We start from the raw sequence: 20478 nt of genomic DNA on the forward strand, positions 1-20478 counted from the left end.
GGAGCTGAGAGAAAACCAAAGCAGGGCCTGAGGCAAAGCCAGACTTCCAATACAGAAAAAATGGAAATGCAGACTGGCAGGGGAAATCCATGAACTAAAGTGCTTGACAAACAGAGTAAAGACCTCCTTATTGCTACCAGCCAGCCTACCTGTTCCTGTCCCAAATTAAAGCTATCCTCATACATTTACACATTTCCCACTCAAGGGAAAAGGCCTGTTGAGGAAATACAGATGAATATTCTAATCATGTTAGGAGCCCATATTATTTTATCCTAACATATTTCTATAATGCTATAGTTACACTGTCATACTTTTCTGTCACAAAAATATGTGTGTAAATGGAAACTGATTTGTAACTGAAGGCTCAAAATATTACACATTTCTAACATTATACAATTGTATAGTTGATCCATATTAATATCTTTTCACATTTTAGACAAGTATTAAATGTAAAAATCATGCTTCTGTTGGACATGGCACTTAAAATTATTCATACATGGATCCATGGATAGTACTTATTGAGATAAATTTTACAACCAATTTTATTTGTCCTTCACTTTTATTGATATAAGAACTGAGAAACCATGTTCATATAAATAATGGACAAATTAAGGAATAAAAGTGACTTTGTTATAGCAAGGTCACTGACTTCTGCAAATACTTTCTAAGTTATATGGCAAAACAAATCACATTAGCTATCTGTGAACAAAAACAGAGATGCTGCAGCAGACTCTGAGAAAAGGTAATACTAAAGGTATTTTAGTATTTAGTTTGCTTTAATCAGATGCAAAATAATCCCAAGGAGAAGCTATGAGGTATAAGAATGAATGAAGGGTAAACTGGGAAATGTATAAGTAAATGTAAACAAATGACTATTTAAAAGACTATTAATGATGATAGAATTAAATATGTGTAACAATAACATTTATGTCAGGAGGGGATTACATAGAGTTCCACTGTTCAAAAATCTGTATTATTCAGAAAAAGGAAGATACTGACAGATTTGGAGAAGCTAAAAGTGCATGTTGTAATTTCTATTGTAACCAGGAAAAGAACAAATATTTCACCAAAATAATCAGGGGGTGGGCAGCTAGATAAAGGTATGAATAAAGCAAGACTGACCACATAATGATTATTGAAATGGATGATGCCCCCAGAATTGGGTTTCATTATGCCAATCTCTGTGCTTTTGTATATGTTTGAAAATTTCTATGAAAAAAGCAAAAAAAAATTTTTTTTAAAAGAATGTATAACTTCTAGTAGAGGGAAAGTTCATCAATACTTTATATTTATATGCCCTTTATAGGAAGTTTTAAAACAAACCAAACAATAGTCTTTTCTTTTTTTAAGAGATAGCATCTATCTCTGTCACCCAGGCTGGATTGCAGTGGTGTGATTCCAGCTCACTGCAGCCTCAAACTCCTGGGCTAATACGATACTCCTGCCTCAGGCTCCCCATTAGCTAGGAAGACAGGCACATGCCAACATGCCCAGCTGTTTTTTTGTTTTTTTGTAGAGATAGCATCTCACTATGTTTCCCAAGCTAAAAAATACAGTCTTTAGAGATGCATACATACATGGTAAAATTATATTAAGAAAAGGAAGGAAGTGATTACCATCCATGTCAGTTAGTGATTTGCTCTAGAGGTTAACAGTGGGTTTAATACTCAATTAATTTTGATACTTTCTTGCTTTCCAATGAATGACATTTAACACTATAAATCTGCTTCTTCACACCAAACTCTAGCCACATCCTATTAGTTTCAGTATATAATGCTCCACTGTCCATTCCAATTAGTTTGTCATTCCAGTTTTGGTTTCCTTTTTAAGCCAAGAGTTATTTAGAAGGGTGAGTTTTTCTTTGTTCCTTTCTTTTTTCTTTCTAGAAATGGCTGCACTGTACCCAGGGAATATAGCTTGAATAATGTCTGCATTTTCAAATCTGTGGAAGTTTTGTTTTGTATTTTTCTTTATGCATGTTTAATTTTCATATATGGGTTGTATTTCACAAGAAAAAATATCCCAAAAGAAAACATAGATATGGAAACTATACTAAAAAATGCTAATAACAAAATTAGTATGACAAAATTAAAAACAGAAATCATTAAGTGGGAAAAAGAAAGATTATGATAAAAGGAAATTTAACTGTAGTAAAATTTTATGCACTGAATTACATGGGTTCAAAATATCAAGTAAACAGTATTAGAAAAATAATATAACATAATGGGAAACTTTAACACACCTTTCTCAGGAATCAACAGATCAAGCAATCTAAAAACAAATAAGGGTAGAGAGGAGTTTTAAAACCTTTTATTACTATGAAATTTTAGACTACACAAAAGTAGAGAATACAAACCCTACTACAACCCAGCTGTAACAAGCACAAACATTTTGGTTCATATGTAAACATTTTCTTAAATAACCTAATATCATTTATTAAATAAAAAAGATATAAAGGATTTGAACACTATTAATAAAATCTATTAATACTTAGTATTTATAAAAATTGGACTATCTATAAAAATGGACCATTGACCAAGCTACTAACAACATTTCCATAAATTTCAAAATGTGAACATATTCCCTGAACACAATACAAAAGAGTCAAATTAATAATTAAAACAAAAACTACTAGAAAACAGACAAAGAACCCCTGACCATTCTTCATAACTCCTGGGCTAAAAATGAAATCAAAACTGAAATAATAAACCAGTTTGAAAAGAAAGTGAGACCATTATAAACCAAAACCGTTAGATATGGTCAAAGTATGGTGCAAAGAAGAAAACTTACAGCTTAAATGCCATTAGACAGAAAATACAAAAATAAACTAAGGATTAAACTCAAGAAGCTAGAAAGAGATTATCAAATTATACCCAAGGAATACAGGGCAAAAGAATTAAGATAAAAACAGACCTTTAGAAAAAGAGTAAAAAATAACAGGAGCAAAAAAATAAAAATAATTTGGCTCTTTAAAAAAAACCATTTATTTGGCAAAACCTTTCACTGACAAGGAAAAAATGCAAATAATTATTTAGAGGAAGAAAGAGGGTATAATAACTACAGAGGCAGAAGAGACTAAAACTTAGGGATTACTATGGATAACTTTACAACCACAGAGTTTACAATCTAAATGAATGATTTCTCCTAGAAAATGTAACTTTCTTAAATTGACCTAGACAGACCAAGCAACCTCAAGAAAAACTGGAAAGATGGTTAATTAGATCTATTCTTAGAAAGTTTTATCAAATCCCTGTTATGTATGATAAACTTTCAAAGCTTAGATGAACAGAAAAATTTTCCCAGTTTAATTTGTAAGATCAACATAATCCTGAATACAAAAGTGAGTCAGATTAAGACAGAAAATACTATAAGCTAATCTCACTTATGAATCTAAGTGTAAAACTCTCAAATAAAATACTAGCAAGTTAAATCTTTCAACAGATTAAAATCATCTGTCATGACCAAGCAGGGATCATGATAGTCCCTAAGCAAAACTATACAACTCCAAAGCAATGAAACTTCACAAAAAAACCCTCTTTCTGGCATGAGGAATGGGTAAAGAAGCCTTATGCAAGGCTAACAGTAAGGGGAAAATCTATTTCTTTTTTCTCTTTTTCACTGCCAACTCTGTCCAGAGAGGGGCCCAAGTCAAAGAGCTGAAATGCAGTAATAAGGAACCAGAAATCTAAAACCCTAACAGAAATCTTGTCTTTTTGGCAAAAGGAAGCTAGAAACAAGGCCCCTAAGGCATTAAGAGAATAGGAAGAATCCCTGTTCCTTCATTTCTCTCACTGCATTGCCCCAAGGGCAGTCCCAGTTGCAGAGAATTATGTCTAAGCATGGGCAGATAAATCTCAAAAAAAAAAAAAAAAAAAAAAAAAAAAACCCAAAAACAATCCCAGCCTTCTAGGCAAATGACTAGGAAAGGGGACTCTGGGATCTGGGCAGTGTGGGGAAAATCCCAGGGAAAAGGGAGCTGGGGAATGGGATCCTCTCATTCTATGTATGGACCCACACAAATCAGAGTTTCATACCTAGGATGCACAAGTGTAAGACCAAAACTAGCAAAAGAAAGCCTTTGAGATCTGAACTACAACACAGTCTACCACACACCCAAGTTCCAGGCTAACTGCTGAAACAGACCTATAGCAGCAAAGCAAAAGTCTTGAAAACAGAACTGATACTGGAAACACCATTCACACAAAGTAAGACAGAACTTATGGTCTGACCACCTGCTAAAACAGAACAAAATAAATCAATATGCTCCAGAAGATGTTAATAGAACCTAGAGTTTTATAATACAGCACTCAAAATGTCCAAGATACAATACAAAATTACACAATATACAAAGACCCAGAATATCCCATAATGCCAAATAAATTTCAGAGACAAAGAACTAAAACAGACTTTAAAACAAAATTAAAACCCAAATTTTATTTTATTTTATTTATTTTATTTTTGAGACAGAGTCTTGCTCTGTCGCCCAGGCTGGAGTGCAGTGGCGCAATCTCGCCCTCACTGCAAGCTCTGCCTCCTGGGTTCACGCCATTCTCCTGCCTCAGCCTCCCGAGTAGCTGGGACCACAGGTGCCTGCCACCATGCCCGGCTAATTTTTTGTATTTTTAGTAGAGACGGGGTTTCACTGCGTTAGCTAGGATGGTCTCGATCTCCTGACCTCGTGATCCGCCCACCTTGGCCTCCCAAAATGCTGGGATTACAGGCGTGAGCCACCGTGCCTGGCCCCAAATTTTAAGTTTTAAAAGATCTTCAAGAAGCCCAGAAAACTGACAGTGGTATTACACATTTTTTTTTTTTAAGCTTTCAACACATTTCAGCCAAGTCCATTTTATCCAGAGATGCAAACAAAACTGAAGGGAAACACCAATTTTGGTTTCATTACATTGTTGAGATCTGGGTGCCTGTCACTTGTGTCCTTAACAGTTTGTTCTGCATACCCATGGCTTCCCTAAGAAGTCGGGGCTGAGTGCTGTTCGTCAGCTTTGCCTTCATTTTGAAAAAATGTACCAGTCACTTTGAGTGAAATCAAGTTGTAACTAGACTGTGTAACTCTAACATTCTGCTTCCACTGACTTGATAATAGTAAATTACTTGATACAGGTTCAGAAACATTTTAGTAATGCAAAAACTAGTTTTATACTGAACTTTAATTCAATCTGAAAGGAGTAAGGAATGGTGAAAACAGCACCCATCCCTCGTTTCAGGATTCAAAACTAGGGGTGGGTTTTTATATTCCACTGGTCTTTTTAATGCAAATACAGAATTCAGAGTGTTAGACAACTGTGCACCATCTTGCCTAAAAGAGCCCAGGATTTAGTTTATGTTGTTGATACAAGATACAGTTCCATTAGTTTTTTCTTTTTTTCTTAATCAAACTCCTATAATGAAAGTAAATATGTAAATTTCTTACTTTATAGATAATTATTTTATCACAAACTTAACTAGAAAACTTTATTATTTTAGAGCAAGGAATGTGCCCTTTAGGCATCTGAATAATTTAAAGTCAAAAATAATTTAAAAGTCAAAAAACAGGAGGAAACAGCTGCAACTTAAGACATCTTCATATGCTTAGAATGGCTACAGCAGTCCACAAAAAAACTAACAGCAAGCCTATGTTACAGAAAATATTACAAGTATTTGGAAACTGGCATCAGTGGAAGACATACTCACTTTTAAGTTATTTACCATGGAACTGTGAAATGTGGAGTACCACAGGCTCATCGTATCTCTGTGACTTCATTTTTAACTGTTTGGGACTGTACAACCTATGTGCAAAACGCAGAATTCTACTCACAAAATTAAAACCCAAACCTGGCTACTTTAACTCACGGTCACCTCAATGTTCTACTTTTCTTTTACATAGCCTCACTCATTATTCGAGTACCTGCTACATTTCAGGTCTTTCAAATACAAAGATGAATACAGTATAATAACTACAACTAATGACTCAGATTGTGCATTACGTTCTTTATGTCCCTGAGTCCTTTCAAAAACCCGAGAGGTTACTATATACTGACTATATCTATATATACTGACTGTATCACCATGTCCTATTTTACAGATGAGGAACATGCCCTAAAGTCACAGAGCTATGATTCTAGAAGTTGAACCCAAGGTGATTTAACTCTAAAGCCTAAATTCTCAACCATAACCCTGCACTAGCTTGAAGGAATTCACTTTCTAATGAAATATGCAAATATAAATGAACACATTAAAACACAAAAGTAAATGCTTTCATTGACATTTAAGGGCTGTGGGAATTGAAAGGATAGGAGCACTAATTCTGTCTGGAAAAATGTCTACAACATGACTTTGAAAATAGTCTTTAAAGATCAGCAAGTATCTTCTAGACTAAAAACTGGCGAAGAGAGTAGTCTACACAGAGAAAAATGTGTTCAAAGGTTCACAACTGTGGAAGGGGGACAGACATCCAAGAAACAATGAAAAATTCAATTGTCACAGAAGAGGGACGGTGGAAAGAAGAGTAAAACACGGAAAAATGAATTTTTACATATAATCTTTATTTTTCCCATGAAGCATAGAGGTATTTTGAAACAGAAGTAACAATCAGCTTTCCTTTTTCATAAAGATGAATCTGTTGATAATGTGGAAGATGGACTGGCATACAGACTGGTGAGAAAAAATTCTAGGCCAGGCACAGTGGTTCATGACTATAATCCCAGCACTTTGGGAGGCCAAGGCGGGAGGACTGCTTGAGGCCAGGAGTTCAAGACCAGCCTGGGCAACATAGCAAGATCCCATCTTTACAAGAGATTTTTTAAAAAATTAGCCAGGCATGGTGGCATGTGCCTGTAGTCCCAGTTGCTCAGGAGGCTGAGGAAGGAAGATTGCCTGGGCCCAGGAATTTGAGGCTTCAGTGAGCCAATATCACACCACTGTACTCCAGCCTGGGTGACAGAGCAAGACTCTGTCTCTTAAAATAATAAAAAAAGAAAAAATGTTTGTAATGAGTAGTCAGTTACAGTAGTCCACATGACAAATGATAGCTTTTTTCAGATGAGGCAACAGGGATGGTGATAAGAGAACTTCGAAGACATAATAGTAAGGATTGGGTTGACAGTGATGATTTTAACTAAAAATGAGATAACATATGTCTGGAAGAAACTAGTTTTAGACTCATGTTTTAGAACCGAGATTACAAAAGGTTTATTCTGGGAATGTAAGAGGGAATAGAATAGTGATTGCAAAGCACTCTGAATTGGGGGAGACGTTATAAAACCGTACTAGGATTAGACACATCCATGGTAGTAATGTCTTTGAATCTAAGACTGACTTTCTATCATGTTAATTTCCCTGTGTAATGAAATGAGAATTCTTTAGAAATGTATTATCAGATATTTATGCTAACAGATTATTTGGATACCAGTTGTCACGTAACACTTTAGAAGTTAAAGGTAGTCAAGTCCAGAGAGAAGCTGGGAAGTATGTTACAAAACAAAGTTTAAGTCTTCAAGCACCACCCTATTTATCCTAAAGAGCTGAGAAAGAATGTGGGCTCTAGAACCAGACAAACCTGGGTTCAGATTCCAGCTCTGTCACTTACTAGGGGTATGGGCCCACATAATTCATTTATTCTCAGTTATATCATCTGTATATTGGAGATAACAATGTGTATCTCACAACATTGCTACTAGTTCCTGGCACAGAGGTGGCAGTTGTATTATTGTTACAAATAAATTTTTCCTTGGCATGTTTCTTACAATAGAAAATTCCATACTTACTGCCAATTGTTTATATAAAGTCAATGCTTCTTAAAATATTTCCTCTAAAGCTCCCTTAGCCACAGAGTCAAGTGAAACACATACCCAAAGATTTGGGTATATAATCTGGAGCCAGCACAAAATTTTTAAATTTTATCTTAATTATTATACGCATGCTGCATATAACCATATTTAATGGTTCAGATTTTAACTCTGTAACATCCCTGTTGTCTCATCTGTCTCATTTGTCACTTGGACTACTGCAACATATTTAAACATAACCATATTTAATACTAAAATGTTAATCTTCAGATAAAATTGGCAAACTAAGAAAATGTATCAGGTTTATACTACAGCAATACCCACGATACGGTGCCTCAATTACCTCACAATGTCTCAGATTAGAGAAATCTGGATGGCACACTGTACAGATTATGCTGCCTTTGGCAAAAAGCCAAGAAAAATCAGAACTACTTAACCTAAAACCCAGACCTTTCCTATAGGCAAGAAAATTTTTTTTAAAAAGTCCTTAAGATACCTACCTATACATTTTGTCCTGAAAATATACTTGCAGACCTGCTTTAAGTGAAAAAAGCTTAAAATGTGAGCTATAGCCCGAAAAAGAAGAAAGTAATAATTATGAATCTAAATTTTAAAACTTTACCTGTTTTCTTCTTTTTATCAGAAGTAGCATCCAAAGTAGTTAAGGGAGTAGAGATGCTTTTATAAGCATCTTGACTACATCCAGGATCATCTTCATCAGAAGAAAATGAAGATAAATGTTCCAAGTTTTTAAGTTCATTATCAACTTTATCTGATGGACTGTTACCGCCAGTTTCAGACACTGAAGGTGTGGGTGTTGTAGATGAAGGCTTGGGAAGTGGTGGGGGACAAAATGTACGAACCATCTGGGTCCCTGGCCGTCTAGTCCTGTTAGGCATTCGTACAGCAAGAGTGGAAAACTGCTGCTTGGGCCCAGATTTCAGGAAATCTAAGAAAGACGCAATAAATCCTGTTTTGACTTCTGGTTGTTTCTCCTCCACCTCTTTGATCTTCTGTCTCATTTTTTCTTGATGCTGATAACCATCATGGCAGCTTTCTGAGGAAGGAGGAGTATATGGTAAGTATATATCTGTTCCCCTTGGATTCTGGCGTTTGCCTTGGGCAGGTCTTTTCAGCTGTTTCTGATTACTATTGTCTTCCTCTTTAACTTGCCCTTTTCCTTTAGTTCTTTTCTTTTGAAGGTTAAAATGCATTAAATCTTGGTTTTCTTCTTCAATCTTGACACTGACTGCATCCCCAGATTGGGCCATGGCCAACAGTGCAAGTGCACTCCTAGCTGGGTTCATTGACACACCACTGTCCTCACCCCCTAAGGTAAATTCACTCTCTGATGTAGCACTCTCTCCACTTATACTTCTACTACTAGAAACAAACTCTTGGTTTCTGTTATTATTTAATGTACTATCAACAGGAATTTCACTGTCTTCTTCAGATTCAAGATTGGTAGCAGACTGTTTCTTGAATGGGCCAGAACTTTGCTCCTGGACTTCATGACTTGGTCCAACCGCTGCTGAAGTTACTTTAGTTGGTATATTTTGACCAGGTGTTTCAATGTGCTGTTGATCAAGAGTCATTTTTGTCTGAAGGGCAGGTACTGGTGAAAGGTTCACAGTAACCTGATTTCCATTTAAGGAAGTATCATTTATATTCTGTGGCTTTCCTACTGTAGCTGTCATAGAGTTAAAATCTGAAGTCACATGCCTGACATCTAACGACTGCTGAAAATGAGATTTAGAATCACCATCTTCAACAGCCTGCATGGTTTCATTTGAAGTTGACTTGGAAAATTCAGAAGGTGTAACTCCACAAGCTGCTGCTGTAGCTGCTAAGATATCATCTACATTTGATAAAATATTTCTTTCATCACTAAGAAGCACTGCCTCTGGGAAACACATCGATCCAAGAGAAACAAACTGATTCTTTGAGTCATGTTGATTTGTTTCACTAAAATGGCCCTTTGTTGTTAGATGTTGTTGTAACGGTTTTGAAGACTCAGAGAGGTCCATTTTCATAACTTCAGAATTTTGAGGATGGAGTTGCTGCTGAGAATGATCGCCATTGCTTTGAATAACATGACCTTCCATCTGAAGGAAAGGATGTACTATTTGTTGAGGGCTTTGAACACGCTGTGCTTGTAAAGATGCCTTTACTTGACCTAAACCTGCCTGCAGTATTGACTGCTGAAGAATCTGTAAATCACAGGCAGAATCTAAAAGGACCTGTGTATTAGGAAGAGATGCCTGATGGCCATGCCCTAAAGCATGATTTGGAATTTGAATCTGAGATGAAGCATTAATTATTTGATTGTGCTGTTCCTGGACCTTGGATTCATGCACCTTAAGTACAAGAGGATGCTGCTGCTTTAAGTCTTTAGTATTCAACCTTATTTGTGGAGTCTGTATTAAATTAGTTGCATTCTTAAGATCAAGGGTAGCTGCATTACTGACTTGGCCAATTTGTTGGTTAAGCTGTGTCACTGAACTAACAACGCTTTCTTCTTTCTTTGACGCTTGTAGAGCAACCCCAATAACTTGATCTTCAAGACGGGAATTACTTCTGATTACACTCTGAGAATATCTGTCATCTGCCTTTGACACCTTATAAGTTGATTCTTGAGCATTAATTTCCCCATCAGATAGCCTTTGGGTTGACGACTCAAGAGATGCTTGTGGCTGCAATACCTGTAACTCTTGCATTGGAAAACCATCTTCTTGCTTTGAAGATGTATACACATCTGAGTCAAGCTTTCTTTCAGCATAAGACTTTGGGTCAGGGGAGGTTATGTTATTCTGTAATGTCTGACAATGAGTAGAGGATGCAAAAGATGATGACTGGACACCAGGCAAAAACTTCTGGGACTGGGGAGATGATGACTCTTGAGTCTGAACATTTTGAGAAGAATGCATAGAAATATAATTCTGGGTCGGGCTAGAGTCTGGCAAATTCTGAGCCCGAGAGGCAGAAGAATAAGAAAGAGAAGGGGCTGTTAATGTTAGGGACTCCCCTGAAGCATAGCTTTCTGAAGGACTAACAACTGACAAAACTTGTGATTGAGATGAATAGCTAACCTGTGTCTGGCTAACTGGTGATAAACCCTGAGAATGACCAGATGAGTAACTTTGAGACTGACTGACTGAAGACAGATCTCTTGTTTGAGCAGGGTAATTCTCATTTGTAACTGAAGACAATACCTCTTGCTGATTAGATGAATAACTAAGCGTCTGATTTTCAGGAGTTATAGTCTGAGATGACCCAGAAAAAGTCAATGTTTTATACAAGGGTGGCAATTTTTCAACCTTGCTGGACCTATAAACCTGTGAATGAACAATAGATGGCACATTATGTGGCTGTACTAAACCATAATTTTGGGACTGACTGACTGATAAAAGGCTTGGTAGCTGCGCAGTAGAATAAATTTGTGCTTGGCCCGATATTACAGAACTCTGGTTATGTAAAGGTTTGGAATAGCTTAGTGTTTGCACAGGAGGAATTATACTTTGAGGTTTAGGGGTCTTGGTTGATGTTAGTGGTTGTTCTGTAGAACAGCTTTTTACTTTTGTAGTAGAAGGAGGATACCCTGATGATGGAATTGCAGATGAGTAAGACTGAGCAAGTTCCACTGAGACCTGGGAGGTCTTCTGTTGTAATCCTCCATTGCTCACCTGAGTGGAATCTCCAATTGGGCTACAGGATAAAGACTGCCTGGTTGTTTCCTGAAAATTAACTACACTTGAATTTGATAGATAACTATGTAAGGAGTGCTGTGAACCAGTCAGTTGTGCCTGAATTGACTGGGTACCTGAAGGCCGCTGATGGTGTTTGATAACACTACATTCTCGAAGAAGAGCTCTTTCAATGGAAGCAGTAGAACTAGTAAAGAGAGTTGAACTGTAGGCTTGAGGAGTCTGCTGGGCTCCCCCAAGTGCTGAAGGCAACAAACTAAATTGAGGTTGTAAAAGATGGGGTGCAGACTCTTGAGCTGAGCGGTATGTTGAAGACTGAGGTGGTATGCTGTTACTTAATACAGAACTGCCCAGGCGCTCAAATGCCAAAGCAGTTGGAACAGTTCCCTGGGAAGTCTTGATTTGTAGCAAAGGGTCATGATGACTTAAAATTCCATTTGATGTAGTGTTAAAAGTTGAATCCTGAAGCACCAAAGGTGAAGTGGTAGCAAAGTTTCTATTGCTGAAGGTGGTGGGATGTTGATAAGCAGAGAGAGATGGTGGAAGTGTTCCAGTGCTTGGCAAAGGTCCAGTAGCAAACAGCTCAGTTGCTGCTGAAGAATGCATGCCTATAAAGAAAAGGCACAAAGATTTTTATGTAATTATGATAACAATTACTTTAATATATGTTTTCATAGTAGTGACTTACATAACCCATTAAAATGTCTTAAGACTGAAAAACTTGACCAGTAAGTTCTACATGTAAATTTTGAAATTACATTTAAAAATAGCTAGCTTCCCACTCCCATCCTCTTTTTTTTTTTTCTTAAGAGACAAGGTCTTCACGGTGAAACCCCATCTCTACTAAAATATACAAAAACTAGCCAGGCGAGGTGGCGGGCGCCTGTAGTCCCAGTTACTCGGGAGGCTGAGGCAAGAGAATGGCGTAAACCCGGGAGGCGGAGCTTGCAGTGAGCTGAGATCTGGCCACTGCACTCCAGCCTGGGCGACAGAGCGAGACTCCATCTCAAAAAAAAAAAGAAAAAAAAGAGACAAGGTCTTACTCTGTTGCCCAGGCTAGAGCGCAGTGTTGTGATCATAGCTCACTGCAGCCGCAGTGTCCCAAGTAGCTGAGACTACAGGTCATGCCCCCAAACCTGGCTAATTTTTAAATTTTGTAGAGATATGAGGTCTTGCAATGTTGCTCAGGCTATCTTGAACTCCTGGGCACAAGTGATCCTCCTATCTTGGTCTCCCAAAGTGATGGGATTATAGGTGCAAGCCACCACGCCTGGGTTAGCTAGCTTTCATAGAGCAAAAATGAAGTTACAATGATATCAGCAATTCATATCTGTAATTGTTATATAAGAGAATTTATATGCAGTTTGATAAGGTCATAGGAAAATGAAGAAATCAGTAAAAATGTACTTATCTCTAGTGATTAATTTATCCCAAAGTCCCAATGCAAAATACCACTGGACAAACTAAAATGTACATAACATTAAAATGGAAAAAAAAACACTAACTTGCCTACATCTAACATGATAAATAAATATAAAAAACCAGTCTGAACTGCAGTTTCTCTTACCACAATATATTCACTTTAAAAATCTCTTGCATTTCAAGCTTTGACTTCCTATGAACAACTTCCCAATCACAACAGATGCATGTTTATCATGAAAAGTTGATCAGAAATTAATAAAGTACTGTCAGAAAGAGACTGTTAACATTTCAGGACAGCATTTTAGCCACATATAGCAAAAGTAAAAATGGGTACACCCTTGTGATCTGAAAGTTCTATAGAAATTTATTCTATAGAAATAAGTGCATACAAAAATTATTTGTACCAGATGTTCATTATAGTTACTGTTTACAGTAAGTAGAAACAACAAAAAGTCCATAAACAAGGGATCAAATTATAGCATATCATAATAATAATACTATTGCCATAAACATTGATGAAGGTGGATGTATATGTTTTGACACAGAAGGATATCCAATAAAAATAAATAAACTGTTAATTCCTTTTTGAAAAGTTAGGAACTATCACTTTCCACTTTATATACCTTTTTACTATTTAAATGTTTTATGTGAACTTCCATTAAATTTTTTTTTTCATTTTTGGAAAAATGGGGAAAACAATTCTCTGGCTCTTTGAAAAATATTTTCCTACTTTCCATTAAATATCCAAAAAGAATTACTACTACAAAGATAGAAAATATCTAGTGGCACTTGAAAGAATAAATAACACTTAGAAATGTTTAAAATAATACACTGAAACTGACAGGAACTAGAGTAGTCTTTTGAAATAATATAGTTCAACTCCTTTGTTCTAGCAATTAGGAAACGGGGGTTGACTGGTGATGTAACTTGCTGAGGGTCAAGTGATATTCATGAAACTCCAACCAACTGACTCTACTGCTCTTTAGCAGAGAACTCCTATTGTTCTTTTGTGTGTGCTGGGGTGGGGGTGGGGGGCGTTAAAACATAATAAGTAAACAGCAATAAAGAACTGACATTTAAGTAAATGTAAAGTTACAAATAATGGATTCAGTTTTAATGGTTATTATGAGGTAAGTGTTTTATGTCACATATATCAAATCATATTTAAAGAACCAATTGTAATTACATGGTGACTGACACTATCACAGTTATGCCTAGAATGAGGAAGAGGCTAGTTAGAAAGGACAGAGAATATTTGGGGCTTAAAGTGGTGGTAAGGAGCTTCTATTTCTTGAAATCCTTCTATCCAGTAGAGTGATAAAAGATCTTTCTTACTTGACTTACTTGCATGATTTATTAGATTAATGTAGAAGGGAGTCACAGAGGCTAGCAAATTCACCACAGTATGCCCACAGAAGCTATTTTGAAATGCATCTAATGCTCATATTATAATCTCAAACATGTCAAAAGAAGATGTTCCTTATGCTAACACACTAATACCTTCTTCCAACTAATGGTATATTTATATGTTGTGTATGTTTTTGTCTCAATTTCATTTTTATTTCCCATTTAGAGTACATTAGTTTAGGTCCAGTTTAATGTGCTCAAAAATCCATTAAATTTCTTTTAAATGTCCATATGATAGTAATATCAGTCATGCTCTGAAAAAATAAAAATAAAAAAACTTCTACCTACTAACCTGAGAGTCCAAGCCCTTCTGAATGCAATTCAATTATAGGATCAGATACAAATGAATTGTTCAATGCAATTTAACAAATAATTGTAAAAATGAATTGTTAAAAATTGAATCCTAGGCCGGGCGCTTTTGGGAGGCCGAGGCAGGCAGATCACGTGAGGTCAGGAGTTTGAGACCAGCCTGGCCAATGTGGTGAAACCCCATCTCTACTAAAAACATAAAAATTAGCTGGGCATGGTGGTGCATGCCTGTAATCCCAGCTACTCGGGCAGCTGAGGCACAAGAATCACTTGAACCCAGGACGCAGAGGTTGCAGTGAGCCAAGATTGTGCCACTGCACCCCAGCCTGGACGACAGAGTGAGACTGTGTCTCAAAAAACAAAACAAAACAAAATTGAAACCTAAAAAGCCAAAAAAACTTTAAAAACAAACTACACAAGAGTAAAAACACTTCACAGAAATATTAACAGATTTTCTTTTGTTTTAAAATTTCTTCAACTCTCAAGTTTCAGCACTAATATACAGATAGGAAAATCTAACTAATATACTAATAGGAAAATACATGAAATATAAAATTATTTCAGGCAGTAAAAATAAAGCTGTGTTTTAAAATATTTTATTTCACCAAATCATTAATTATCTCCTTAGAAGCAGGAAAAAAAATGTCACTAAGGTATACTGAGAAACTTCTATTAGTGGAATTTACATGAGAATGTTAAAATACTATTTCCTATAGCTATCCCTTAAAAACATATTCTCAAATACACTATAACATTTCTTCTTTAAGACAACAAAACTCAAAAAAAAACTCCAAAAAAAAATTCCTGTCATACCACAAAAAACAGAAATATAACTTTTGATGAGAAACGGTTGAAAAGTAAAATAAGAAAAATGAAATAGAAAAGCACATTATAGACCTTGTAATTATTGCTAGAAAATGGGCACATCATAATATCAACTTGCAATGGCTCTTATTAATGATTTAATCTATCCAATTAAGGATAACTTTATATAACACTAACAATGAAATGAGTCCCAAGAATTTTTTTACTATACCACCTATCCATTTTGAAGTCACTAAAATAAATTTTAATATTTGCTTGTTTCAAGTAGACAAGTAATTGCTAGATATAAACCTTATATCAGACCTTCTTTAATCATTATCTACCCCTCAATGTCAACTTATTAGTTTTTGTCGAATGCTAAAACGAAATTTCTGCCAGTAATAAATTCTTGAATTTTATTCACCTGAAAATTTTGAAAAATTCCAGGTCTTAGAGTTCAGTGGAAAATCAATATTGTAACAAAACTCCCAGCTACAATGACAAGGCCATCAAATATATATTTTTCATCAGCATTTTTATAGGACTTAAAAATTCTAAAAACAGAGAATCACCTGTCTGCCAGGATGGAGCCCTGAACTGTGGTAAGAGAGTAGTTCCTGAAGCAGCAGCCTGAGCAGTTCGGGATTCAGCAGTAGACAGAAAATTCATCACTGAAGACTCTTTAGTGTTACTGCTGGCACTGTTCACACTAGTATCAAATATTCCAGAAAGACCTACATTGGAAGATAAAATATATCCCAAAGTAAAAAAAAAATATGTACTTGTATAAAATTATATTCCTGACTCTATTTTAAAATTTCTGAAAATTGAGGCCAAAACATTCTACAACCCCAAATAGTTTTATTTTGATAGTAAACATATCAATTTGACCAAGCATATTTATAATTTAAAATCTCCAAAGATACATGAAAAAAGATCTTTTAATTTATTAATTATATAAATATTCCCTGTTGGTAAAAACCAAAGCTTTGGCCGGGTGCGGCAGCTCACACCTGTAATCCCAGCACTTCTGGAGGCCGAGGTGGAAGGATCACAAGGTCAGGAGTTTGAGACCAGCCTGGCCAATATGGTGAAACTCCATCTCTATTAAAAAGTACAAAAATTAGCCGGGCATGGTGGCAGGCGCCTGTAGTCCCAGCTACTCGGGAGGCTGAAGTAGGAGAATCACTTGAACCCCGGAGGTGGAGGTTGCAGTAAGCCAAGATCACGCCATTGCACTCCAGCCCGGCCAACAGAGCAGTGTCAAAAACAAAAACAAAAAACAAGCTTATACTCTCATTTCATTTCCCATGGCATGAGTATGTCCTACACATTCAGAACCCAACACATGAAAATTGGTTTTCCTTCTTATTCACTAAATGTACCCAGACTCATAGTATATTTCACAAGAGAATTGTTACCAGTAGGTTGAGGTGTGGGAGCATATCCAGGAAGCTGATGAGAGGCTGCAAAACTCTGTCTCTGAAGGAGATCTGTTTCAGAGTGTGAGGGATGTCCTTCTTCATAGCTTAAACTAGAGGACATTAAAAATCAGTGAACAAAATATACAGTCCAAACCATTTGATAAAAAAAACTTCTAGAAGAGCAACTATAAAAGTAGTAGAAACCTTTGACCAACTTCCTGACCTATAGATTAGTGGATCAAACACAGTCTGACGATACTATCACAATGGAGAAAATATATTTAAGATGCATTAGGAGAAAAATAATATACAGTATTTTCTTTAATTCAACTCTACCTCAAACAAGAGTCTTTTTACTGGGAGAGGTAATGTGGTACAGCAGAAAAAGCAATATCCTGGACAACAGAGAGCTGAATTCATTGTATAGGCTCTACTTCTGGCTTACTGTGTAATTTAAATAAGTGACTCAATTATTGTTGGACTAATTTCATCTGTATAAAAAAAGGACCAGATGAAATAACCTCCATAACCCAATTATAGTATTCTATGGAATAACAGATAATTCAAAAAAAGAATTAATACTATTTCCCAATAACTCACTGAGAAAACTTCAAGCTCAAACATTATCAGAGTAGTCCAAAACAAGATTTTTTTACCCCCTCCCCTTGGAAAGGAAAGATTATGTTTTTATTTTGAGTATTTTAAACCCATAGAAAAAATCGAAACTTCAATGAACACCCATATACCTGTCCCTTAAGATTCAACAACTATTAAGATTTTGTAACATCATTTATTTTTGTGTATACACACACACACACTTTTCTTTTTTTTTGCTAAACAACTTGAAAATAACTTGGGAGATATCATCAGGTACATCTCATAGGAACAAGGACATTCTTATATAACCAGATATCACTATTAAACACATTTAGCATTAATTCAATAATCATATAATATATAGGTCATATTCCAGTTTCCCCCATTGTTGCCAAACATCTAGAAGTTTTAAGCTCTTTTTAACTAGGATTCAATCAAAATTCAGTGATTTCATTTGGTTATTTCTCTTAGTATCAGTGCCTTCACCCATCCCCTAATCCCTAATCCCTTGAACTTTTGAAGAATCCAGGGCAACTAAATTATAAGATGTCCCAAATTCTGGATTTGTCTTAAGAGACAGGGTCTCTGTCGCCCAGGCTAGAGTGCAGCAGCAGGATCATAGCTCATTGTAGCCTCCAACTCCTGGGCTCAAGCAATCCTCCTGCCTCAGCCTCCCAAGTAGCTGGGACTACAGGTATGAGCCACCACACCTGGCCTGTTGTGTACTTCTTATTGCATCACATGAGAAGGCACACGATGTCAGTTTGTCTCATTACTGATGATTCTGAGCTTGAAGTGGTTAAGGTAATGTGTCCTTACTAACGTCTGCAACACAGCCTGGTGTGGTGGCTCATGCCTGTAATCCCAGCACTTTGGGAGGGTGAGGCAGGTGGATCACTTGAGGTCAGCAGTTCGAGACTAGCCTGGCCAACATGGCAGAACCCCATCTTTACTAAAAATACAAAAATTAGCTGGGTATGCTAGCATAGGTCTCTAATTCCAGCTACTCTGGAGGTTGAGGCACGAGAATCGCTTGAACCCAGGAGGCAGAGGTTGCAGTGAGCTGAGATTGCACCATTGTACTCCAGCCTGGGTGACAGAACAAGACTCTGTCTCCAAGAAAAAAAAAAAAAAGTGAAGTATCAACATTCCAGTAGTTTTACATCCGTCAATACTTGATCTTTTCAGTCTTCTTAATTTTAGCCATTCCAGGTGGGTTCACCCCATTGTGGCTTAATTTGCATTTCTCTGATAACATACGAGGAGGTGCATCTTTCTGTATGTTTGTAAGGCTATTCTTTTAGCTTCTCTTGTGAAGTTTATTCAAATCTTCAGCGCTTTTTAAAGATCTAAGTTGTCATCAATTTCATTACTGGGTATACATCCAAAAGGAAACAAGTCATTCTACCAAACAGACATTTACTCGCATGTTCATTGCAGCATTTTCACAATAGCAAAGACATGGAGTCAACCCAGATGCCATCAGCAGTTGACTGGATAAAGAAAATGTGGTACACAAACATCTTAGAATACCACACAACCATTAAAAAGAACAAAATCATGTCCTTTGAAGCAATATGGATGCTGCTGGAGGCTATAATCCTAATCAAATTAATGCAGGCACAGAAAACCAAATACCACATGTTCTCACTAATAAGTGGGAACTAAATATTGGGTACTCGGACAGAAAGATGGCGATAATAGAAACTGGGGGCTACTAGAGGAGGGAAGAAGTGGGGTAAGGACTGGAAATCAAACTGTCAGCTACTATGCTGAGTACCCAAGTAACAGGATCATTTGTATTACAAACTTCAGCATCATACTGTAACAAACCTGCACATGTACCTCCTGAATCTAAAATAAAAACCAAACCTGGGTTGTTTCCCTTCTTATTGGGTTTTAAGAGTTCTTTACATATCCTGGATCAAAATTCATTGTCAAATATATGTATTGGGAGTATTTTCTCCCAGTCTATTGGCTTGCCTTTTCATTCTCTTTCATTTTCCAGTGTCTTTATTTCTTTATTCCTTTTTTTTTTCTTCTCTTTTTTTGAGACAGGGTCTCACTCCAGTCGCCCAACCTGGAGTGCAGTGGCATGATCATGGCTCACTGCAGCCTCAACTTCCTAGGCTCAGGTGATTCTCTCCTCAGTCTCCTGAGTAGCTGGGACTATAGGCATGCGCCACCACCACCGGCTAACTTTTTGTAGAGACAAGGCTTGTCCACGTTGCCCAGGCTGTTCTGGAACTCCTGGACTAAAGCAAGCAATCTACCCACCTTGGACTCCCAAAGTGCTGGGATTACAGGTGTGAGCCAGCACATCTGGCCTCCAGTGTCTTTAAATAATGAGGTTTTAATTTTTGCTCAATGTGAATTATCAAGATATTTTGTTTTATAGTTTGTGCTTTTGGTGTCCTAAGAAATCTTCACCAACCCAAAGTCATATAATATACTCTCTTATGTTTTATAAGTTTTAATGTTTTTGCTTTTATGTTTAGGTCTGTGACTCATTTTGAGATTTTTTTGTGGGTATGGTGTGAGGTAAAGTTCAGGGTTCAAATTTTTCATATTTTCACTTTTTAAAAATTAGGTATAATTTGCATGGGTAGAATTCACCTTTTCTGGGACTTTTTTTTTTCTTGCTCTGTCACCAGACTGGAGTGCAGTGGTGCGATCTCAGTTCACTGCAACCTCCACTTCCCGGGTTCAAGCGATTCCCCTGCCTCAGCCTCCCAAGTAGCTGGGACTACAGGCACCCACATCACACCCGGCTAATTTTTTGTATTTTAGTAGAGACGGGGTTTCACCATGTTGGCCAGGATGGTCTTGATCTCCTGATCTCGTAATCCGCCCGCCTCGGCCTCCCAAAGTGCTGGGATTACAGGCGTGAGCCACCGTGCCTGGTCTTTTTTTATTGAGACAAGAGTCTCACTCTGTCGCCCAGGCTGGAGCGTAGTGGTGCGATCTCGGCTCACCACAACCTCCACCTCCTAGGTTTAAGCAATTCTCCTGCCCCAGCCTCCTGAGGAG

The 20478-nt window shown here is 36.9% G+C and overlaps 1 protein-coding gene across 2 annotated transcripts in view; it reads right to left on the reverse strand.

Annotated features, from left to right (window-relative positions):
* The window catches only part of QSER1 (glutamine and serine rich 1), an 84923-nt gene that overhangs the window by 30501 nt on the left and 33944 nt on the right, over positions 1–20478 (reverse strand). The window contains exons 2-4 of one of the 2 annotated variants that reach the window (XM_028832510.2): positions 16849–16961; positions 16000–16161; positions 8404–12093 (exon numbers count right to left, since the gene is read on the reverse strand). In XM_028832510.2, coding sequence (XP_028688343.1) covers positions 8404–12093; positions 16000–16161; positions 16849–16961 — 3965 coding nt within the window. 2 annotated transcript variants of the gene reach the window in all.

This window comes from Macaca mulatta, chromosome 14, assembly GCF_049350105.2.
Source record: "Macaca mulatta isolate MMU2019108-1 chromosome 14, T2T-MMU8v2.0, whole genome shotgun sequence".
NCBI lineage: Eukaryota > Metazoa > Chordata > Mammalia > Primates > Cercopithecidae > Macaca > Macaca mulatta.